This window comes from Sciurus vulgaris, assembly GCF_902686455.1.
Source record: "Sciurus vulgaris genome assembly, chromosome: 6".
Classification (NCBI taxonomy): domain Eukaryota; kingdom Metazoa; phylum Chordata; class Mammalia; order Rodentia; family Sciuridae; genus Sciurus; species Sciurus vulgaris.
Genome location: NC_136466.1, coordinates 85786791 through 85813189, shown reverse-complemented (window position 1 = coordinate 85813189; position 26399 = coordinate 85786791). Strand labels below are relative to the sequence as shown.

The window sequence follows — 26399 nt, the reverse complement described above, 5'->3', positions numbered from 1 at the left end:
TGTATCATGTTGCTTTTTATGTTATTTAGATTCACTTATATTCATTTGTTTTCTGTGAAGTTGATACACATTTCATAAATTTGGGAAAAGTTTGTCTTTTTATTTGCATTAGATGAGAATTTGCATGTCTAGTCAATGGACTTCTCTTTTAGCCATGACTACTGGGCAATGTGGCACCAAATTTAATTTTCATGCATAATCAATTCAAAAAATATGTGCTTTAGTCAAATGATTTCTCTGATAAGCAGAAGCTAATCCAAAATAAGGGGAGATTAAAGAAAAGAATAGAAGAAAGATCAGTGCAGTAGACAAAGGAGAATGAAGGGAAGGGAGGAAGGAGGGGATTGGGAAAACAGTGTAATCAATCTGACCTAACTTTGCTGTGATCATATATAAAATATATGAAAATGCACAGTGAATCTCACCAGCTTGTACATCGACAAGTCCCTGATTTTTTAAAAATTATAAATAAATAGCAGAAAGATCAGTAGAATAGAGAAAGGGAACAGGGAGAGGGAGCAGGGGAGAGAAAGGAGAAGTACTGGACTGAATTAAAACAAACTGCATTCCATGATTTTACAATTATGTCAAAATTAATGTATAACTAAAAAGACTCAATGAAATATATGCTTTAATATCATTCATCTTTAGCTAAGATTTACAGTTTATGCTTTTCTCTACTATATATTCCATCTGATAATATAGGAAAACACTGTGTTATTGATAGACCTGTTATTATTAACCTCATTGGAAAGTGAAAATGATATGTATTTAATATTACATTTCTAGTCATTGTTAGGAATCCAAGTTTTGATCCCCTATCTCTGAAATATTTTACTATATTAGCATTTATACTTGTGTATTTTCTGGTAAGGAGTTGAATTATCTTTGTATCTGACTCCTTTTAAATATTAATTTTGGAATTCAGTAAATTATAAAGTCTAAGACAACAAATGTATGAACACAATCCAATTTGTACCAAATCCTACATTAATTCCTCATTTATTAATTCAATTAATAAATGCTATATATATCAGTGTACCAATCTTATTCAGTTCTAAAGTTACAGGGTAAATAAATCAGATATGGCGTAGAGCTTTAGCTTGCCTAGAACATTGTTTCTAGACGTGTCCACATTAAACTTAATATACATTAAGAATCACTTAGGTACTATAGTCATATGTCATCCTTACTTGGCAGGACTGGTTCAAGGTTTGAGATTGTTTTGCTAACAAATTCCGGGTCATGCTCATACAGTTAGTCCAGCACCCACAATTTGAATAGCATGTCTTTTATTACATAAATACAAAAATATTTAAATAGATCTCTTAATTGATCTCTCATTGCTCTTCTTGTTTTTTAACAGAAAAAAATACTAATGGGAAATTAGGTGGCAGGGAGACATGGAGAAGAGAAATTTCAGGACATGATTTGCGGATGTTTGCTAAGAAATGAAAAAGAGGAAAGATGGGAAGATAGCTCAGTGGTAAAGAGCTAGCCTAGCACATATGTGGCTCTCAGTAAAGATCTTTAGCAATTAAAAAAAGATGAGTTAGTAGAAGAAAGAAAGTGGTTTAGGATAGAGGGAAGATGCTGAAAACATAGAATGATGAAAGAGGAAGCAAAAAAGAAGTTAACAAACAAAATTAAGTAGAAAATCTAACTAATTATCCAGAACAGACAGATGAAAATGTTGTGAAACTTTTTATTAACAATTTGTGAATTAATCACATCAAACTCACTATTTTTGGAATATCTGTTTAAGCAACATGAGGACTGTGAGAAGTGACATTTGATGGTCACAGAATACAGTTACCAATTGGAATAGTTAATTATCCTCATCCTTTGAGTCCACCATAAGATACTAAGTCAGCACAGTGCAGGACTAGATTTACTTGCTACCCAATCTGGACATTTCTTTTTTATGAAAAGCCAGCATTGAAATGCTGCTTGACATTTCCCATAATCTCCAGCTAGCCCAGGGATTGGAAAGAACCCACACTTCACTCCCTACACCCCCAAAAGTGGATTAAAAAAAAGTGAACCAGACTAGAAGTATACAAAATGATTTCACATGCATGAAGTAAAAATTACCAACAAATACAAACTACATTGTTGGAAGTTGAACTATTTCTCATGCTTGGGAAAGAACATATAATAAAAGAAAGGGAGCAAGGCAGGGAGTTCTGAGGTGCTGGTACTATATTTGTTCCTGCTCCTGGTCTGTGTGCTGTTAAGAGAGACGGGCTGCATTAGAGAATATTTTTTGTACATTTTTTAGCATGTTACCTCCATGAAAAGTTCAAAAACCTATGAGATGTAAAGTCATAACACAGTGAACATATTTCTAAAGAACTAATATAAAAATAGGTACTATCCAATATGATGACTTATTATAGACTATAATTATAAACTGTGGGGTTAGTGAAATAATAAACAGGGAAACAGAAGAGAACAAAGGGATGCACTTTTTGCCTAAAATAAACTCTGATTTTATTCCAGGAGTTTATAAGGAGTGATGATTTTTCTGGACAAGCACAGCATTGCTAGTCAGACTTTCTGTCTCTCTCTTTTACATCTATTACTATTTTTCTATCTCCTATCATCTATCTCTTTTTATATATCTACCTCTAATATTTCACAAATCAGACAATCAAAATATAAAATTTGAATATATTGATTGTTAGGTTATATTAATGACACTCGTGTTATCATTAGTTTTGTTTATGACATTAAAAAAGATTTTATTTAAGATAAATTTGGCTTAGTAATGGTACTCTACAGAGTTTTTCAAAAATTGTATACAAAGTCTAAAAGTACACTCGACTATACTAAAATATAGTTAGAGTAGAAATAACCATAAATTTTGAGCTCTGTTGAATGTTATGCATTTTAAAAGTTAATCAGTTAGTGGTTGACTATTTCTATAAGCTGTGTATAGATTTGCTGTGTTCTGCTTGGTATGTGGTAGTATGTTAGTTTTGGGAACTATCTTAATACTTTAAAATTATCAAAAATATCATCTTAAGATGCATTAAATGTATTATCCAAAGATCAGTAATCTATTTAGAGCTATCCTGGAATAGCTAAAAGACTAGGTAAAATATTCACTTTCAGCATTCCTACTGAGTAGGGAATCGTATTTACTTCTTTTTCCCAAACATTTTATAAATCCTTCAGCATTAGTTGAAGTAACAGAACTGTCCATAGACAAATATTTTAAGTTCCACATGTGTATTTTTTTTTTTGATTCATTGTACCCAGTGGGATACAACTTTTCATTTCTCTGGTTGTACACAAAGTAAAGTCATACCCTTTGTGTAATCATACATGTACATAGGGTAATGATGTCTGTCTCATTCCATTACCTTTCCTTCCCCCATCCCTTCTGACCCCACATTTCCCTCTATACAATCCATCCTTCCTCCATTCTTCCCTTAACCCCATGTGTCTTTAGAGATATTTATTTCAGTGATTATTCCTGATCCCACTTATTTCCATTCTCCCTTTAAAAGGAATTTAAAGATATTCAGGGGTGGACTGCTCATGACTGACCTCTGGTTGTCACATATTAAGGTTTATTGTATGAATAACATAAGAAGCTATTATGCTTTTGATGAAATGACTTAGTGTTTATCTTTTAACAGATTATTTTAAAATGACTATAATAATTATAAACCAATGTGTTTTAGTTCCTATAATTATATTTAATATGGAACTTGGGTAGGAGAAAAATATTATGAAATTGTTTCTGGAGATTGCCAAATTTACTAATGTTTTAAGAATTATCACAAGCTACCATTTTGGTCATTTACAATTTTAGCAATACACATGTTGACTTCCTTTGCCTAGGAATATCATTGTTTTGATTATTATTATTATCGATGTTGGTCAACTAAGTATTTGGATTTTTTTCTTTAAAAAAAAAGAACTATGAATCCTAAAATTCACTTCTCTGTACTTAACTATATCAGAGGTATAGATGTTGTTTTAAGAATAGAAGAGATTATCCCTTAGAGGAAAAAGAGAATATTGAAGATGAAATTGTGCACAACACTGACTTCTTCTGTACAGATCGTGGTCTGTGCCTACTCTCCTGATGAGGAATCTAATCTTGTAGACAGAAATCATGGTTTTCTACAGTTACAATGAAGTGCAACTGAAGCATTCAAAATTTCCATCAATTTTTGAAGAAATGGGTCTGAGAATAATACAAAAATAATATTTCCTCTCATGATTCCATTTCCTCTTTTTCTCAAGCAGGTGGGAGATTATATATAACTGATACATCAATGCTAGACTAAGTCAAAATTTTGTTTCTCTAGAGTGACACCACAAAATCATTGACTTCATAAAAACTTTATCATCCTTTATGAAACTGCCCTTATCCGAGGAGATTTCAGGTCAAGAAAAAAGGTATATTCAACTTAAGTCATTGATTTTCTATTATCTGAGCTTTCTTAGATGCATCAGGTCAACTTCTTACTAAGAAAGCATATACAGATATTTTGAGGTTTGCACACATTAAAAATAATTGATCACAGTGTCCTTAATACTGCTGTGTAAAATATAATTTTGGAAATTTTTACTAAGAAATAAAAATTTCTTCTTTTCTTTATTACTTAGTTCAATGTACGTGAGATTTAGATTTTGGAAATTTCAGATAAATAGTCATTATGAAATCAAAATTAGATTTTAATTAATTTTCCTATCTTCATGATATGTTTCATTGTTTTTACTTTAAGTATCAAGTAATGATATGATAAGGACTACTTTTTGTTTAATATCCCACTGAAGCAATAATTTAACATAATTAATTAATGATATAAACAGTCACTGAGAGAGTGCCTTTTAAATGAAGGGAAATACATTTCCATGTGCTGTCTGTACTTCTGAAAAAACATCTGAGTTCTTTTCACAGGCTTATCTTAAAATAATTTGTGCAGGATGTTAAAAATAGTTTTCAAAACTAGACTTAAAAAGACTATAGTGCCATTGTTATACTCCATGTCTTCTCTCCCAATAGAAAAAAAAAAAAAATGTCTGGAGCAAGAAATTCCTATTCACAGACAATAATGTATTCTGGTACACAGGTAAGAAAGATTACATTGTATTTCTTTAAATCTCTTCCTCCCCCCAAAAAAAGTCAAGCTAAAAATATAATATTGAATGAAGATTTTATCCAAAAATAGTGCTTTACTTATAAAGTTAGAGGTTAGCTTAAACACAGTATCTGGATGAATCCGATCCTAGACAAGTCACTGTGAGCAGACCCAATATAACTTAAATCTCCCTGAACAAAATTGTTGTCTAATAGGAAAAGTGGGAAACAAGTAAACCAACTGGAAACACAGGCTATCCTTGCAAACAATGAACAATACAACTCTATGTATTGCCAATTACACACACCTCCAAAAAGTTAAGATATCTGAAATATTATAAATGTTATTACTAAAAGCATGTGATAATTTTAATGTGTTCAATGTGGATAAGAAACTTTTACAAGCAAGAATCACATTTTGATTAAATTTTTAAGCAAATACCTTCTGGAATGTCTAGGGTCTAGGAGACACATGCCATAAAAACACATTAAGACAAAACCATGAAAGTCCACGTGCATTTAGGGAAGGAAAAACTATGGGCACACAAACGATGAGCCAGAATGTAATGGGAAGGGCAAGAAATGTTGGGGATGGGAGACTGGTGTGATGATATATTATTGAAAACCCTGTGGCCATAATCAAGCAATTTATTTGTTGATAAAAAAGTTGTTAAAGAAGATTCGATTTTATTTTTTCAAATGTTAGCACAACCCTAGGATCATTAAAATGTAGCACAACTATGAAAATAGAAAATAATCATACTAGGGGAAAGGGTAGTAACAGAGAAATAATCAAAATTCTATAGGTTGAACACATATACACGTCTGGAGAACAATCTATTATTAAAATACTGTTAACTGGATCTTTCGTCTCTGTTTGCAAGATCATATTTAAATGACTCATGGTCTTGCTTCCCACTTTTCAATTACAAATTAGTATTTCTGGGATGAAACCAACTTAATTTTTCTCTTGGAGAAAATGTGGATAACATTAGATTCTATTTTAGTCTTTCTTCCCTATTATGGCTGACATAATTCAGATATTCATATGTCTGTTAATGAACCTTTCAAAAGGATCTAACTAACAGCTAGTTTAGGCGGTGGGAGAATTTGGCTTGTCATTAAGATTGCCAGACACAGCAGCAAATTTTCTGGTTCACTGGTTTGAAGGATGTTACATTCTCTAATTAATAAAATGAAAGAAATGGTGTCACATTCTCTTTGGCAAGAAGTGACAGTCTTTATTCAGAGGTGACAAAGTTTTGACTGACATGCATTACTTATCTCAATTTTTTCCTCATGTTGAATGATGACTCCTAAGCGCAAGTTAAACTTTGCCACAAACCACTTATTGATAAACAAGAGTTGGAACTTTGCTTATTGCATCATTCAGTGGAAAAAAGAAGAGATTTTTCAGTATATGAGTATTGAGAAAAGCATCCAAATATGTCCACTTTTGACTACTATAGAATATAACAAATAATTATACAAATCCAAACTAAAGATGATAAAATGAAACCCAAAGCAATGAATTCCCCAACTAGCAACTAAAAACAAGGATGGCATTTCTGCAGAGATCCTTTCAAGAAATGGACATTTCTAAAATATTTTCAAGAAAATAAGATTTTTTTTTCTTGGAAAAATCAGGACCAACTTATAGTTCCAAAAGCAGTTTGGAGATTACTCAGAAAATTAGGAATGTAACCACCATTTGACCCAGCTATACCACTCCTCAGTATGTATCCAAAGGCTTTTAAATCAGCATACTACAGTGATGCAGCCACATCAATGTTCATAGCAGCAGAATTCACAACAGCTGAGCTATGGAGCCGACCTAGGTGCTCTTTAAAAAATGAATGAATACAGAAAATGTGATATATATATATATATATATATATATATATATATATAAAATATACTCCATTGTGTGTGTGTATATACATATACAATGTAGTATTATTCAATTATTACAAAATGATTTTATGACATTATCCAGTAAATGGATGGATCTGGAGACTATCATGCTAAGTGAAATAAGTCAATCCCCCCCAAAAATGTCAATGTTTTCACTGACATGTGGAAGCTAGCCCACAATAAGTGGAAGGAGGGGAAGAATAGAAGTTCTGTAGTTTAACAAAGGGGAATGAAGTGAAGAAAGGAAAGAATAGGAAAGACAGTGGAATGAATCCAACATTATTTTCCTACATACCCATATGAGTACACCACAGTGAATCTCACCATTGTGTACACTCGCAAGAATGGGGCCCTAATTAGAATAATATATATCCCAGGCTTGTATAATTATATCAAAATGGATTCTACTTTCATAAATAACTAAAAGAACCAATAAAAAAAATCAGCAAAACCTGGACTACATATTCTTAGTGCACACTTTATTCTAGAAAATTTCAAATTCTATTTTTTTGGAGCATGGTGGAAAATATAAAAAAAGAAAGAAGAAAGAACTTTCCGGGTACTTTTCCGGGTACTGAATATAAAGTGAAGCAATGCAAATAATGTTTTTCTCTTATATTCTAATTTAAGAGAAAAACAATGAAGTGATAACTGTGTAATGAATAAGTCCCCAAGGTCAAAGGGAAAGTCACAAATGGTGATGGTGGCAGACTCTTTTCATATAGTATAGGCAAGGAAAACTCGGGTTTCCAAAAGAGGAAGCAAGTATGCCACTAGGATGATCAGTTAAGGGACTATTGCAAAGTTCCAAGCAAGAGATGTGTTAGGGTGGTAGCAGTAGAATTCATGAAGAATAATTAAATCCAGGATATATTTTGAAAGTAACATCTGTAGAATTGGCTAACATATCAGCAATATGATACTAAACAAAGAAATGGATCAAGGCTATTTTAATGATAATTATAATTTCTCCCATGCACATTTAACATAAAATAACTAAAGATATTATATGTGCCTAGGATATGTAGGTGTGTATGTGAATATGAAACCATGAAAGAGATCCAGATATGTTCACTAAATTTCTGCATTATAAAGAGTTAAGTGCTACCCCAAAATATGGCTTTGTATACTTGGCTTCTTACTAAGATCTAAAATTTCTAGTTTCCTATGAAACTAAGATTTATGTAGCAAAATCATTAACAATGGAGGGTAGGTTCTACTACAGTGTATATTTGCAAAGATATACATGAAAATATACAATGATATTCCAAAGCCATAAGTATTTATTAAAACTCCAATAAACCTACTGGTTTACTTATAAACTGTGGTTTACATAACTCTTTAATTGCAAATTATGGAAATAAGTCTACTACAAATTGAGATTATAAGTATTTCTTGTGACATATATTCATATATAATAACTATCATTGTAGTCCATCTTAGGCCTTTTTTCTCTTGGAAGAGAAATCTCTTTGAAACCTCCAACAAGAGAAACACTAAGTGATCAACTATTTCAACATTATTCTTGAAGTTTTCAAAGTGTTTTTGCATAATACTTTCTTTTTGATAGTTATTCAAGCAAAGCTTTTTACCTTTAAAAGTTTGTTGTATAAGTAAAACACTCATGAAGACTGAAAGAAGGCAAAACATATATTTTTCATACAAAGTCTGATGTCGAAATGTCACTATGAATTCAATGATGTTATCACAAAGGAAGTGGTAAAGATATTCTTCACACTGTCCTTCTAATACATCTGTCCTATGTTGAAGGAGACCAGTGAACCAAGCGTCAACAACACACCCTCAGATGCACCCTCTAGTTAGCAGATTAAAGACACAGAGTGTAGACTAAAACAGATAGATAAGTGTAGTGGATATTACTGGAGTTGAATTGCTGTAGGAATAATCAAAGGGTATCTCACAATCAGAGTGGAGTTTATTAATTTAAAGCAGAATATAGACTTTTTTTTAATCCTAGAGAGAAGACACAAAATTAGGTGACTAAATAATTAAAGGAATAACACACACATTTGTGTGTGTGTGTGTGTGTGTGTGTGTGTATGTGTGTGTGTGTGTTAACCCAGTGCCTAGAACCTCAGTATTTTACTGGAGGAATCACAGAGTAGCTTAGTAGTGATCTAAATCCCTGGTTGTCCATAGTAGAAGACAGTGCTACCAGGTGGCCTTCTGTTCCTGCTTGGTCAGCAAAAGAGGAAATAGTCCTTAGTTTTAGAATAAAAGTGGTGGCCAGTATGATTCAGGGTATCAGAATTTTATTTACAGGTAAATGAAGGCTCAGGAGTCTGGAAACCTACCTGACCAAAGCCCTCTACAGGAGAGCGAGATACAGTGCAGAATGTATAGTTTCTAGGAACAGATGCAGGAAAAATGAAAATGTGAGAGGCTATCTTTTGAGGACAGTTACTAGTAATTCTTAGGACATTCTAAAAAGAAAGTAGGAATCCACTCACTAGATATAACACAATGCAAGATAGATAATTCTGGAAATTTTGAATTGGAATAATTCAAAGGACCCAGTCTAGTTGAAACTGGAGTAACACAGCCAGAACAGAAAATAATGAACTGATACTAGACTGAGGATAATTGCCATCGGGCCCTTCTTATTATCCATCGATCAGAGGAGTCTTCATTCCAGTCAGAGGTAGGGCTGAATCTAAAAGCCTAGGACCCTATGTCAAAGCTTAGAGAAAACACAGGAGCAAGAAATGAACAACATTTGGAGCATTTTCATCCAGTAATAATCACATTGTAAAATTCCATTCTTTATTTTGCCATAATTTCCGATATATCTAAAAATTTTACTTCTTTATTTTAACTGACCTCATATTTTGTTCACTTCAGAAATCTAGAAGTCTCATATATTCTTCACCTACCACACAGACACCTAAGTTTGAAACTATTTTCTTCCACTTACATTTTCATTTCCTAGTCTAATATTTTTCCTCTATTGTATACAATTTTCTTGTATATCTACATGTTGACAGGGTTCTCTTAGTCTAACCAATTTAATAGTTCATATGTTTAATGATCCAGCTCAGTACAAATCAATATCCGACCATGCAATCAACAGAGAAGCAAGACAATAAAATAAAATGTTCACAGCTATATTTGTTATTATAAATTGTGCTCACCTGACAATGCTCAATGGAATTGTTTCATGACTACTATTGTTTTTTAAAAAAGTAATAGCCTATTTATGATCAATGCATCTGTAATTAATTACTATATTTTTTGATTATATATAGATTTTCAAGAGCTATATTTTCACAGCACATTTTCAAAGGGCTTCAAGTATTTGTATACATGTCAACTCACCTTATTTTACTATCTGTTTATACCACACTATTGCATATTTAAATATATATATATATATATATATGCATGTATATATTTCAGGAATTTTTCTAAATAACTAAAACAAGTCAGAATACTATACAGATTCCAGGTGAGGTGGCACACTCCTGTAATCCCAGCGGCATGGGAGGCTATGGCAGGAGGATCTAGAGTTCAAAGTCAGCCTCAGCAAAAATGAGTCACTAAGCAACTCAGTGAGACCCTCTTTCTAAATAAAATACAAAATAGGGTTGGGGGCATGGCTCAGAGGCCCAGTGCTCCTGAGTTCAATTCCTGGTACCCCAAAGGAAACAACTGTACAGATATAAGATTTGAAAATTAAAAACTACTAAGAGCTATGAAGTAATCATAATTACCTTTCTACTATTAAGATTTTTAGTTAATAAAAAGTTAGCCATAATTCATAAAATGTTTAATGAACACCAGTGAAGACCAGTCTTGCTTAATTATGTGAGAAAACTCAAAAGTTAAAATATGCTACCATGCACAAATACCACAAATAAAGATTAAGAGGCAATTTTATCTGTCTTCCAAATATAAACTTGCTGTTGACTATATCCCTAGAATCTTCTAAGTAAAAAAGTAAAAACAGCTTGCATCTATGTCATCACTGCAGAATAATAGTCATAATCTTTATACATAATTTTTTTATAAATGAAGTTATACAAAACTAATGAATATAAAGATGAGAGATTAAGAAACCATTGTTGTGTACGTTTTAATCTAATAAAATGGTTACTTTCCCTCTATTTCCCCAAGATGATGTGAATCATCGCTGCAGTGAGATCACCTTTTCTTTCAACAATGCAGTCATTTTAATATTCTATCCAAGGTAAATGTAGGTTTGGATATAATACACAAAAAAAGGATATTGTAGATAAATGTTTGGGTTCTCAATACTTAATATTAAATTCAAACTTTTCATCAGTTTTCTATTCTTAAATAAAATGAGGAAGCTCACCTTATTACAAAATCATGACTGTCAATCTCCTTTCCACATTCACTGTCTAGCAGAATGCCAGAATTTCCAACAACTGCACAAGTCTTAAACCTGCGGTTTTTCATTGGTGAAACTTCAGGTAAGAGGCTATGTAGATCATGAGAAATATTTAATGTCCGGCGCCTGTCCAGCACATAGTGTATGACATCACCAGGTTTAAAACTGCTCTTGACCACTGAGACATCTCGTTCAGCATCTAAGAAACGAAGAATGTTCTTCCTGTATGTAAAATACAAGCAAGGTTTTACATTAATGACAACATATTCAAGAACTGGTGATGTCATTGGCAAAGTAACACGTGGAATATCAACTGATAAACCACTAACCTTAAATTGTCAAGGTGGTAATCAAACCAACCAATTAAGTAAGTTTCATAAAGCATAAAGTACATTTCTTAAAATCCTTCTCGCAGAATGGACAATGGTTTTGGAAAGATAGATAGTATACACACCTATTTGTGGAGTGAAAAAATACTCCATTCATCAATATGCTAAAAAATCAAACTATTATGTAAAAATTCAGCTGTCACTTCTTTTTGCAAAACTAGATATTCTAGTAGTGTCATTCAATTTTCTTTAGTCATTTATTCTGTTTAATATTGTTTGGTTTTGAAAAATAGAAATAAGTTGAAGTTATTTTTATTTCTATCATAGATTACACTTAAGAAGTGTACCTTTCCAAAGAACATATGTGGTTATTAAAAACATTTATATTTTACAAATAGTTGATGAAGAATTAAAACTATGGCACTAAATTCATATGAAAATTTTCTTCTAAGCTCAGGAACCCAGAAAGTAAGACAGGTAAAGTAAGGGAGAAAATGAATTAACAGAGCACTGGATTATATATGGCAGAGATAGCTTATTTCTTTTAGTGACTTTTCCTCCCATCTGCCTTTTAGTATTTGAACCTTCAAAGTTTAACATGTCACTGGATGGTCACCTAGAACATTTACAAGTTTTTTAATTCATGTATAGCTTGGTTTGGTCATAGTTAAGTTTCCCAAAGCAGGGTATGAGTGAATCCTGGGCATGATCACATGAAAGAGAAATAAACTTCCCATCCAATTTGGTCACTGTATGTTGAGGTCTCTGTTTTATAAAAGTTAGCCTATCCAATACCTAATCAATAAATTTGTCACAATGTGAGATGTTATATAAACCTGTCTGTCATAATTTTAAAGTTGTGTTTTATATCTAATAAATGTGTTGTTCTTGGAAAACTGATTAAAAGGAGTCTATATGTTATACTGGTTCCTCCTTTTAGAAAAGCATTAAAAGAAGTGAATTGGACATTAAATAGCTAAACTGGAACCTGAGTTGAAAGGGAATATATCTGGGTCTTTATTCTGAAATGTATGAGAATCTGGTAATTTGGACCTCCCAAACGTTTCTGTACTCCATTTAGTGAGAGATATGACTATAAATTGTAGGCATCTCAGCAACACAACAGATATTGCCTTTCCATGTAAGACTATAAACTCAAAAGGCATGAGGTAGGTATAATTAAATTGAGGGAAAGGAAAGATAGGTCAGAAGAATTAGAGGAAAGTAAAAGATTGAGAACTATGCTCAGAAGATATTTGGAGTTATTTATATCAGAAACTAACTAAAAGAAACTAGTCCAGGATTCTAGTAAATTTTTGAGAAAATTCTACTGTCAAAAAAAGATTATGAACCTGGTGTTCAATAATCTGGCATTATTTGATCCATGGACTACCAAGCATATTCCAACAAGAAGTTCTCAGAAAACTCCACTCCTAGTTTGCATATTGGAGATTATTACAAACTTACATTTTCAAAGTGATTTTTTTAAAAAGTTAACAACTAGCACCTAGCACCAAAAGTGACAAAAAAAAAAAAAAAGAAAAAAACTTTTGTATATACTTATTAACTACAATTTATTTGTCTTTTTGGAAAAAATAAGTAAATACTTTAACATGTACATTTCAACAAAAATTTCTCATTTCCTGTGAAAACGACAAGGCTGGTTCTAAAATAAAGACTGCACGGATGTGGTCAAATCATCTAACTAGATGATGCTATCATTTTCCTTTGAACATAATTTGAATAGGTTGCTGTAGATGTATTTAAAGATATAGTCTCACAAGTACTGGCATGTTTGCAAACTTGAGTTGAGTACATTAGAAGCCCACACATGAAATTCTGTATCATGGAAATCCAAAAGGGAAAACTCCTTTTATACCATGAAAAACGTTGACACATGCATGTCAAATAGTAGTAAGAGGGACTTTCCAATAATGGTACCTTTTCTGTTTAACAGAAAATTGGCAGAAAAAAACACTTTACACATCTTCTAAATTCTTAAGTATAATTAAATGTCTTTGTTTTATCCACTTTTAGAAAAAATTATACAAAAGGCAGACTATAAGAGTTGAGCAAAGTTAAAATATGTTCTTTTATCTCACAATTGGAAAAAGAGTGCTTAATAATATAAATAATTATTAAGTGCAAGTGATAATATATTGTGTATTCTTCCAATTTTATTTTATCAGATCAGCACTGGTTTTTTTTCTTAATGATAGCAGAATAAATAGTAGAAGTGTTTTTCAAAGCAATAAAAACCAAATTCATGTAGATTAATCAAAGAATAAACATGTAGAAGTTACTTAGACAAAATTTAAAACAATTTTTGGTGTAGAACTTACCTCTTTAAATGAAAAAAAAAAAAGAAAAAGAAGAGACCTTGAGTGACTGAAGTATGTTCTTTTCTTATAATGAACTACACTGAACCACACTTTTAATTTCTATTTTAGGGCTTGAATCTATGCATAGAAAATTATCTGACATAGATTCCTTATATAACTGTTTGAAAGACTAAAATAATCACTGTGAGTGAGTAATATTATGACTGAAGTGCTTAATACTCTACAGAAACAGGAGAGGTTAGTTTATTTCTTCCCCGTAGCAGGCTGAAGGCATTTTTTTAGATTATAGATGTAATGGACCATAAAAAGCTCTGTGGATTTGCTAAGTCTAGTTATTATCTAGACTATAAAGAAGTGAAGGGGGAAAAAAGCAAAAAATAAAAAATAAAACTAGTACTTACATATAATTAGCCTAATGTCATTGGAAGTATTAAAAAATCTTGTATTTAAGGTAAAACTGAAGCAACACTGTAAGTATTACCAAGGAGGCATGTATGCTTTTGTTCAGGCATAATTGGTATGAGTTTAACAGCAGGGTAAACAAAATTAATTCAGAGAAAAGAAAGAAAACTCAACTGAAAATCTGAACACTAGAGAAACATGAATCAACAAAAAGCAAACGTTTAATAGACAGGCTGTACCAGTACAAATTTTCCTAATATGTGGTCAAATTACCACCAGGTATTCAAAGCATGGGTTGTGCTTTTGTGGGTAACTTCAATGAACAACAGAAGATTCCTCTTAGGTCTTCAGTTGTCTTTTGGTGATCCTAATGCAACTTTCGAAACCTCTTTAGATAAGTAAACATCTAGATTCAGCAACTGTTTTAATATTAAAGCTAACTGAAAGACTCTGAAACCATGTTTCACTTTCAGTGGGCCTAAAAATCTTAGTCATAAAAACTATTGTTAGGCAATGTTGGCTTAAACTGAAAGGTTGGTTTAGACTGTTAAACTGACAGGCATAGATTCTATACTGAAACTTTTCAACTGAAATTTCAACTAGAACTTCCCTTTCAACATCACCCATCACTGAAATAGCAGCTGCAGAGTTCTGGAGAATTAATTTACCCAACCTTGTTTTCACTTGTGAAATGTTAAATATAGCTAACCTATCACCAGATGCCACTCTTTCTTCTCTGTAGGTTTCTTGTCAACAACTATGCGTGCCATAGCATTTAAAATTTAGAATAAACAGCATTAACTCCATCATAAAGCGTTTTGTGATAAACCTTTCAGATGGAACACATTGCAAGTTGAAAAGCAAATTAGGTTATGATATATGTATCAGGAATCAGTTTTTGAAAACTCTAGCCAATGACTCCATGGAACTCCGCCCCCACCAAAAAAAAAAAAAAAAAATCTCTGAATGAATTCATTTGGTAATGAAACAGTTCAGTAAAAGAAAAAAAAATCTTAATAATGCTAACGGTTTATTATGCCTACAAACAAATAGAACACACAATTTTTTGTCTCAAAGGATTATTTCTGCAAGAAAATTTTCCTCATAGCTCTAAAAGAACATTCTGTAGATAGTTTAACACTTCTGAACTTAAGGTCTAGTTGCTATAGGAAAGATATTCCAGCATCAAAAGAAATATCCTAAACAATCACAAACAAATAAAATGCAAAATTCCCACCAAAACCTTAAAGAAAAGTATTTTCATTTCATTTATACCTTGGGTACTTTTTGACACTTGACCCAGAATTCGATAATATTGAATAAATAATATTGTATTATATCAGCACAAAACAATGCCATGATGTTATTCATAAAGATACATTCTAATTGTTCACATTTATAGTATCAAAACATAACCTTCCAAGCAATTTATTTTATAACAAGACTGGTTCAACAGTCAGACAAGAAAGCATTTGACTCATTCTGCAAGAGAATTAGGGAGAAGATGGTGTAATTTTTTTTTTTTTAAAGCAAATCTATACATGCACTAGCAAATTCTTTTTGACAGATACACAAATATAAATTTGTGATCATGCATAGTTAACCCACATGTCTTATCTGTTTAGAAAATTTCGTATGTATTATACTAAGAATTTAAAATATTTTCCTGACTTCTTGTAGAACTAAGCTCCACCCATAAGTAACTAAACTCATACATTTCTACATATCTATATTTGGCATTTGTGTTTCTTTATGATTTATTTGATATATAAAAATGAGAAAAATATAGAAAAAATGTCAAGTCAGAAGTACTGTACATAATCATATAAATAATCTCAGTACAGTGTTCACAGATGCATTCAAAATATCTAATGCAACTTAAACATGTCATTTCTTATGATAAAATAATAAAGATCAAATTATTAAAAATCAAACCAAGCTTTTAAGCCAATGTAATTATCTTCATCATTAAATTAGCTGCAAAATGTATTAACTCCTTAAATCCTAATAGCTCTTCAAAGTACAAAGAACTAATGGGTGACCATTTCACTTAGACAACTCCCTACAGGAACAGTTGTTTCCTGAATATCCATAAATGAATACTTGATGTGGTTATGAAAGTGGCAGAGGGTACATAGGGATGAAATAATTAATAGTAAGAAAGAAAATTATGACTGAAAAATTTATCTTCAGTAACTATTGCACATTTTAATATAAATTGACAAATTATTAGAAATGTTATAAGAACATTATAAATTTAATAAGATATTTAAAAATAGAAAGATTTTTAAGCATGGTTCAATCATGTAAGATGAAGAACAATTAGTTGTAATGCCTTAATCAAACATTTAAAGTAGAATTTTGAAAAACTTGCACTAAGTAGACATCCACTCACAGACACAAACTGTTATGGTTCTCCTTAACTACTAGAGAGGTGAGGGAGAAACAAAGAATTATAATCTTCCAAAATACTTAATGATTACTTAATAGTTGAATTATATTTGCAAAAGCTAAGCCAACAATCAGACATTTTCATATTCTAAAATTTTTATTATAGGTGTCAACCTGATTAATATTCATTTGTCATTGCTGCTAGAGGCAATTATAATTTTTATGAACTGTTTGCACACTGTACCATAATGGTTTTACAAATTATTCTTTCCTTGCTAGGAAGCAACAATTTTGTATGTATTATTTAATATTGGTTCACTGTTTTATTGTTTACTTCTTTATCTGTTAAGGAGAAATGTATAAAAATATCTAGTACTACTATTTAATTCATATTATTAGCTGTTACAATTGAAAATAACTTACCCTCAAAAATATAAATGTAAAGCTCATTAACTTGTAAAATTGCAATAAGTGTATATCTTAGGTCAATTTATATTTAACACCTTTACCTTGAATATCTTAATAAGAGCAAAATACATCTATAGAGTCATGAACATCTATATGATTCATTTTTTGTAGACATTAGGAAGATACAGCTGAATATACTAATTAAACTAGTGTCAATGCTTTAATTCACTTAGTAGATTCTAATTTACTCATCATTACTTAGCTTAGCTAGATATGTTAGTTAAACTATCACTATTTTCCTTTACCTGATCTGTGTAGTCCAAACTAACTTTTTTCTTGCTAAACCATTCAATGAAAGTTCTCTTTTCAGATATGCTTACTGATCAAACAAAAATTTTCCTTTATAATTAACCACATTTCTGTGTTTCCATTGCATTCCCAAGAAATACGAATCTTTATACTAAATTATATCTGGGCATATGATCCTATATTACTCCATTCCTCATAATTTTCTCACTTCTTGCAGTGTCTAAATTCAAATGTGGAGCTGGAGATCAGAAGCAGAGAGGAAAATAGTATGCAAATATCATGAGAGAACAGAACCCAGGACACCAAACTGGAGACATTATGTTCGTCATGGTTTCAACAAAACAGCTCTCAGGAAGAATATAGGCCCATGGGAATCTCCTGAACTGCAATATTGGCTTGAAAATTCTCTATACAGATGAAATAAATTTTGCTTGAAGGCCCTATTCTACCCAGGGGACAGCAGTTTATAAAGTTATCAGTTTCTATACATCTCCTCATTTTTTGTTAGACCCAGAAAATCTAGAAAGCTCCCCCTAAACTAAAAGCAACTAAACATATATTACTGGATACTACTGTGAATTCATTCCTGTTTCCTTTCCAGTCACTTCAAAACCTTTAAAACAAAGAAGCCTAACCTCTCTTGCATTTCCTTGCCATCATTTTTTAAATTTCCAGACATTCTTTCAAGTAAATTTCAACTTACGTGAGTGCTTTTGCTGAAATGCATTCTATGTCTGGCTATACATACTCTAAAGATGCTTGCAATATACTCTTCCTTCACATTGCTTATGGTCTACCTTGTAGGTAGTTATGAACCAAGAAGTGAGTAGACAGAAACTTAAGCAGATAGATCAGCCCCTTTTCTCTTAATGAATAAGCCACACTTTAAAAACTTTTGTATTAATATTTAGTCATTGTGTAATAAACATGTGATACTAGAAAAATTTAATGGTTTTACTATGTAAAGGATGTATTCTGTTGAACTTTTAGAGTTATGTAAAGGATGTAGTCTGTTGAACTTTTAGAGTTATGATTTATTGAAATGCTCTAATTCAGACATCATCTAACAGAAATGTAATGAAAAGATAAAGAGAAGTAATCTCCATAATCAGGAGATTTCTTACTAGTAATAGGATTACAATAAAAGAAAATAATTTAATGGATATATGTAGGCACTGAGCTTTTTGCAAGTCTGTTTTAGCTAAAAAGCTATGTGTTACAAAGAATAAAAAAAAAGAAAGTTTATTCTCTGGTTTTTATCCATTTTATTCTCACGCAGATGTAACCATTTAAAAGATTAAGTCAAATCTATTTTTAATGATCACCAAAATAGGAGTTGGGTAGTCTCTATTTTTATCTGAATGAGAAAACACAGGATCAGAAAGAAGTCTCAACAGAGAAGACAGTATTGTCAAAATATATGTCCCTCCTGAGTAATTAAGTATATTAAGTACTAGTACCTTATTGAATATTTTGTTAAATTACTATAAAGACATATATATTCAAAACTCACACATTCATCTTTAAATTTTTTACTATTTCATTTTATGGTTTCATGTTCTTCAATGAGCAGCATTACATACAGCTGTTTCACTCTTGTTAAAGCATACATACACTATAAATCAAATGTTTAATATTAGTTTGCAAACCCAACCTATTTGAGAACAACATGATGTGAAATGTATTATGCCTTATTAAAGGAGCTCACCTTATCTCCAGGACCAAAGAGGAATTGATTTTCCAACCTTCTACAGAGTGCTGGAAGATTGTCGTTCCAGCCTTTCGAATGATTTTATCAGAACTATTCACAAGTGATCGGCTCAAACACAATTCGCCATCTCTGAAACAAAATAAAAATGACAGTTTTGTGAAAGTTAGAATTTTGTCTAAGTCATACAATACATAATTCGATTATACTAGTGAAAAATTAGAAACGATTTATTTCTGCAATTTAGAAGGAATATATAACCGTGATGAAAGACGTTATAAGAATGAGGAATAAGTGTACCTCTGTATAAGAAAATAATTTATAAAGCACTATGGAAATACTAATGTTCAAAATGGGTTTCAAAACATTTCTCAACAATGAGATACTTTCCTGAGATTAGGTAGTGGTTGAAAGACAGGGACCCTACTGGAAGAAACTCATTCAGTAGCCATTATTTCAGGTAATCTCTGCTCTATCAAAAAAAAAAAAAAATCAACTATCCCCTTTCAAACAATATTGTCAGCTAGTAGACCATGGGGCATGGTGTGTTGGGATTCTGGAGATGATGATGAGGCTGAGAGAGAGCTCTGTTATCAATTATGTCATGTAGACAGAGCTAAACAACTTGTTTTTCAATATGCTGTTTTCTCGGCCCTTTATAGATGTAACTTAGATGCAAAGAAAAAGCCACTTGAAAAAAAGTGGCACATAAAAAAAAAAGACATAGCCAACTCAGTATGTAAATTTATTTCTTTACATGTCACTTTCTGAAATTTAGAATCTCAAAAGCGTGGTGAAAAATAACATGACTATTCGTTCAATCACAAAGTCTAAATTTGTGTTTATTATGTAGGCAATCCTCTCCTGCTATCAATGGAAAGAAACACTGCTTGTGTAACAGCTGTTGGATGAATTCCATAATTGAATGCTGATAGTTTGGTATTTTGGTTTGCATTCTTTTTTAAACATGTAGTTTAAATTTGAACCATCTCAAAGCATCATATGAAGCCACTCCCTGCGAAATTTGGAACTCTATAAAAATTAATATTTAAACTCTCCTACTGATGAAAATGATTCATTTTGCATGTCTGTACATGGCTAATAATATTCATTTTACAGAGGTCATTTAGGATGGAAGGAAACAAGAGTGTGTTCTTCACTACTCAGTGGTCCAGAAGTCAGTCTTCATATTACATGTTTAATGGTAATAATTCTATGTGAATAATAATATGAATATGCATAGAAGTTAACCTTCACATCTTTGGAGATGTGTCAAGAGTATAGGCATAAATTATCATTATTTCTGTGGAAGAGGGATCTTTCCAATTTTCACCTCATTAATAACTAGCCTATCAATATCATCTTTCTTACCATATTATGCTATGATTATAATTATTTCTGCTACCAATATATTTTCATAGAAGCACTTTTTTCATGGTTGCACTTTTTTAGATCTCTTGGACATTGTTACATTGACATGTGGATACATTTTTATCTTTAAAGTGATTGCTATGAGGTACTTGCTTTCATGGAGCCTTTTCAGAACTGCTAAGATTTCAGGAGCAATTTTTAAAAGTTTAGATCAGTTTTATATGAATAAAGTGCTACTGTCCTACTCTGCCATTTGAATTGTTTGTATTGAACTGATGATAGGACAAACACCAGACTTTTAGGACTAGGAAAGAAATTTGAATGGAAATATCTACAAGTAGTGACACTTTTTTCCTTTTAGCCAATGGAATTCATGTGTGAGATGGCCACTCTTAGTGCAGTCTGTGACTCTAGGGCAAATTTTTTGTGTATAAAGTTCAGTAGGTCCCAAGAGACTTTTCACATGTGACCTTGGTAGCATTCTGTCTTAGAAAAGACTTCCTTCCTGTGAATGTAAGGCATGAAGGATGTCACCACCCCCTGCTTATTTCTCATACCAGATTGGACATGACTTTTGAACAGCTGCACCACAAACATGTTTTGCATAGGGCTATTTACCAAAATATTCAATATGTTCTTTTAAAGGCAAAAGAACAAAACACATCAAATAAATCACTCTTAAAGTAATATATTACACATTATTCTTGCTTATAACTGAGAAAAATCCAGGAAGATAGTCATCTCTGAGATTAAACTAATCATTACATTTGTTACCTAGTATCTACAAATATTTTTTCTCTTTAGTATGAGTTTCCAGGCTTCACCACAATTTATCCTTTTTAGTTCATAACAAATATGATTAAATTCTTCTCTGGAAACCTGATCCCCAACAGCCTACATTCAACCCTGATGGAACTTCCCATAACTCGGTTTTGAAATGAATATTTTCCCTTAGTTCTAGGTTAAACTTCCTCCCTAATTTAAACTTTTAAAAGTCATTTAAAAAAAAAAAAAAAGAACTTGCATCAAACTAAGACTGAACACAAACAGCAGGCAATTTTGTGTTTTTATTACCTAAGTGCCAAACAACTAAAAATAAAGATGAGATGTTCTACCTTAACTTATTGCTTATGGGTTTTGGCAGAATTGCAAATGTAAGATGTGAAGTAAGTGCAAATTCTGGAATTCCTGATTTACAAGAGTATATTATCCCTGAGAATAAATTGGAACTAACTTGGCTGACAATAGTAATAATCTGAATATGAATACTTGTCTTCACCATCGACTTTATCGCCAATTTCAGAATGCTTTTAATCATTTGGTAATGGGACCTAAAATAATTAGCCAATTAAAAAGGAAATTTACTGATAAGAAATGTAAGTTAAAGTGTCATTTATGGTCAACCAGGAAAATAGTGTGTAGCAAGTTTTAAGTAATAACAATCAAAACAAATATCTGTATCCCATTAAAGTTTGTTGCCCTTTTTGTCTCATTAAATGAGTACATCATGTATTTTATCTGTGGAATTCTTATAACCCCAGGAACACACGGATAGTTAAATTAGGTCAACTGTTAGTGCCATTAAGGTGGGCGTAAAAGAATAGAATACTAATATCCTGTCAAGAATAGAACACTAATATCCCCAATGACCTTTGACTTAAACTTTATTAATTAAGATAACAATCAAATAAGAAGTTCTTTGGAAGGAAATAGTTGAGGTATTCAATAATAATCACTTGACCTACTATAGAATAATTCTTTATTAAAAACCTGCTGCTAGTGTCCCTCTAAATATATAAAAAACATGAATGTTTAATCGAAAAGTGTTCGGTGTTCTTTTTCTCTCCGCAGGGAATGTTCAAGATAGTAAATGCTACATTAACTCTAGATGCGACTGTCCCTTAAAGGAAGAGAAGGGTCCAACAGATAAAGGAACTGCTTACCTATGCGGGCGGGGGGCGGTGGTAGCTGAAAGCTATATATGAATTTAGTGGGATATTGTAAGATTAAAGGGCTATGGGAGCCCTGTCGTTGAAACTACTGCCCACCTGCAAGGCACGCAGTGCCCCCCAAAGGCCAGAAACCGACTGTTACTTCACTTTCAAATTAAGTACTGACCTGAGCTTCTGGTACCAACAACCAGTTTAGTTTAACGCATAAAAAAAAATTAAAAAAAAAAATCAAATCGAATAAAACCTGGCCTCTCCACGTGGCTTGAGTAAAAAGAGTCAATGTCATGATTAGATAGTCTGATGAGTCAACTCCTCTACCAGAAGCAGTCTTTGGGATTTGAAAGGAAACCACGAGTTTGAATCACAAGCTTTTCCATTGAACGTTTCATCGCGAGGAAAAGGCAATGGGCGCTCGGGGACACTAACTATCCTTCTTGAATTGCTCTGGGCCACGCCAACTCCACAGTCTGGGGAAGGAACCCCAGGCGGCGCGGCAGCCAGGGAGCTTTGGGGCAGGAGTATGAGAGCGACGCCCGCAGCCAGCTTTCTGCCTCGCCCCCAAGGACTGCAATTGCGGGTTTTAATTAAGGAGGACGGGCTGCGTTGCCCCTGAGCACTGAAAGTGATATTTTGTTTGTTTTAAACGAAAGGAGTCTGATCCCTGCAAAAACAGATTTCCCCGGTTTTCTCGCTCATTCTCCCACCCTCGCGACTAGCTCTCTGGGAGGAGGGGACAGACCCGATGCGCACCTCTCTTCCCGTTTCGTTAATTTAAGTGCCCGCCCCACGCGTTCTCAAAGGAACTAGCAAGAAAGCTCAGCCTAGCTTGGAAAGGGTGCGCAGGAGAGATCAGTCCAGCTAGCCCAACCGCCGCGCTACTGCCCGCCTCCTCTTCCTCTGCGCCCTGGGCTGAGTCCACCGCCGGCGGCGTCCAGGAAAGGGCCACGGAAGAAACATCTCCCGTGTCATGTGTTATTGGGTCCTTCAGTTCCCCTAAAAGGACTCATAGTGCACTCCTCCTTCCCGCCCGCAGTTTACGGCGGCTCGAAAAGGATGCCTCCAGAGCATCTGGAGCCCCCCTCCCCACGTCCGCCCCTCCCACTCCTGCTCTCCAGGGTTGCGAGCCAGGGTCCCAAACCCTCAGAGTTATGGCTAGGCTTGGCCGCTTTGTCTCCACAGAGACAGACTCAGAGCCAACCAACCTGGAAGGGAACAAAGAGCCTCGACCTTCACACTCTAGCCTCGGCCTCTTATCCGAGCCCCCACGCGCTGGATCACCTCTTTGTCTGCCTGGCAAGCGCAGGTCACCAGAGATTGCCGCCCCCCGCCACCCCCCCGCAGACACCAAAGTCCTTTCTGACAACTGTCATGACTGAATTTTGAAACCACCTACTCCTGTATAAACGACCTCGTATGGCTTTTTTAATTTTTTTCTGTCCCTAAATGAATAGACCCTGAACACATTTGTTGATGTGTAACGACCATTCAGCCCATTCCTTATTTGCGTTTCATTTTTTCCAGTCCCTTGGCAGTACTACTGTTATCCTGGTTTTTATAGAATAGCAGTACCTTCTGTAAGGATAAACCTGCGTTTTGCTCACTTAAATGCTCATTACTTAGGGAGGAGCAGGAATATTAAATGAACTGCATGAAGTTCAAGGGTATGTATATTTTAGCAGTCCTATGCAGCACACACACACACAAACACACACGCACACACACACACACACACACACACACACACACACAGTCTCATTCTTCGTTTCAGTTATGTCAGAGAAAATAAAAACCAGAAGGGAATCTCTGCTAGTGTAGAGTTTCCCACAGTGGACGCCTCCGGACTTGGGAGGATTTCCGAAACAAGACTTTGAACAGAGTTGACAACCAGGTTCACATCCTCAGAAAATCGCTTCCAAGCTATGTTCGCCACACAAAGTTGCACCACCCCCTGGGTAACTTCAAAGGCAGAGAGGCCAGGAGGAGGGAGGAAGGAAGTGTGATATTTAGAGAACTTAATGGGGTGGGGAGATTCTGAACTCATCTAGACAAGCTAAAAAATAACAAATATTGCCTGTGAAGATGAAGTACCCAGTTTCTTTCTTAAAATTCTATCCAAGAGCCTAAGCGTTTTATCGTGGTGGTACTGGATTTACCAATTCAAATTAAAATAAACAGATCTGTCCAATGTCAAAAAAGAGTTAAAAGAAAAGAAAAGACGGATTTCCTCCTTAGTGGGCTTTAAACTTCATCCTTTCAGGAAACCAGCTTTCTCGTGAATCTCCCTAGAGTGACAGGGCAGAGAAAGAAGAAAGGGCAACCGATTGGTGAATAAAGATATCTCGCTTGAGTTTTGCCTACGGATTAAAAGGACAAGGGCACAAGTTCTTTGTTGACACTTCTGCAGTGACTTCTCCTTTGGCGTGCGAGCACCCGGTACGGATAACAATTGTCACTATCGCACAGGGCAAGTTGAACTCCTACTAGGAACAGCGTAGAGAAGCACACACACCTACCTCAACAGCAGCCTTTGTTATTTAAATCACGACACCAGCCACACACAAGCTCAAAAGAACACGCACCGTATCACAACCATCACTCAATGACTATATGCACATTTCATTTATGACTTCACTTTTGGTCATATCTTGAAATGAAGCTTTGAATTTACCCGATGAGTTGCGTCTCCTGATGCTCCTCAGTTCTTGCTATTTCTTTTGTCTTATAAAAGATCAGGAGCAGACTTATAGTGCAGATCGTCCACCTCTTCCTAATGGAGCGCATCTTGGGTGCCCGCGAAAGTCCTGGTTGCCCCAGCTCCCGCACCTTCTCTCGATATAAAGGCTCCGTTTTGGAGAATTAGACCGGGGTGGGGGGTGGTCTGAAAAATGCTAGGAGAGCTTGGAACCGGGATCCTAGGATCAGGTCGCTAAGGTCCTCTGCGACAGAGCTGCCCCTGATCCTCCAGCGCTGCCTGGAGTCCTCCCGCGCGGTTAGCGCCAGCCCTGCCCGGGTCGCTCCGCGCCGCCTCCCTGGGGCTCAGGTTTCTTTTCAGATGTGACACCTTGTGCATTGGAGGTGGCGGCCGCTTCTGCAGCTGGGTTCGGGGGCGTCACTGGCCCTTCCCTCTTGCTAGCAGGGAAATGATGAGCAAAACCAGCCAATCACTGGGCTGAGTGGGCGGAGGCTGCAGTTGCCTCGCGTTGCTGGAGGCTGCTTGGATAGTAACGTCTCGGGCTCTGTCTGCACAGTGCCTGGAGAGGAAGCTCACAGTCTGCGCGCGCGCTCTTGTGCACACACACACACACACACACACACACACACACACACAGAAACACAGAGTCATACACGCACTATCTCCTAGGACACCAAAGCGTCAGCTCTATGGACCGGGAAGCTAGTCTGTTGGCATTTACGTGGAGAGAGCACCTCTACTGGGAACAGATTAGGGAAGCGTCCCGCCGGAGGAATGCTGTGAATAGAGCTGGGGCCGGGGGCTTGCGGGGGGGGGGGGGATTAACATACGAGCGCACTTGCAATACATACCCTTTGAGGTAGTGTGAAACCGAGCAGGGAAGAGGAACAAGGAGGACGCTTATTATTCCATGCACAGCACAATCCAGAAATCACAAATACAAACGAGCCAATTAGCTGATCGGTCTCTCAGAATAAGTGGTGGATGATGACCATGGCTCAAGATGTTCAAGAAACAAGTGATGACAGAATTGTCATTAGAAACTTCATAGATATTTATGTGACTCTCCCATTGTCATTTGGAAACTCCTCACGAAACTCCAATATCA

General features: G+C 34.3%; 1 protein-coding gene across 1 annotated transcript in view; it reads right to left on the bottom strand.

The window, feature by feature from the left end:
* ST8SIA4 (ST8 alpha-N-acetyl-neuraminide alpha-2,8-sialyltransferase 4) overlaps positions 1-25712 on the bottom strand; it is a 94947-nt gene extending 69235 nt beyond the window's left edge. Inside the window, exons 1-3 of the mRNA XM_079145893.1 lie at positions 25268-25712; positions 19277-19408; positions 11352-11609 (exon numbers count right to left, since the gene is read on the bottom strand). Coding sequence (XP_079002019.1) covers positions 11352-11609; positions 19277-19408; positions 25268-25380 — 503 coding nt within the window. The 5' untranslated portion in view covers positions 25381-25712. The remainder of the gene's footprint in view (positions 1-11351; positions 11610-19276; positions 19409-25267) is intronic.
* Positions 25713-26399: the final 687 nt, after the last annotated feature.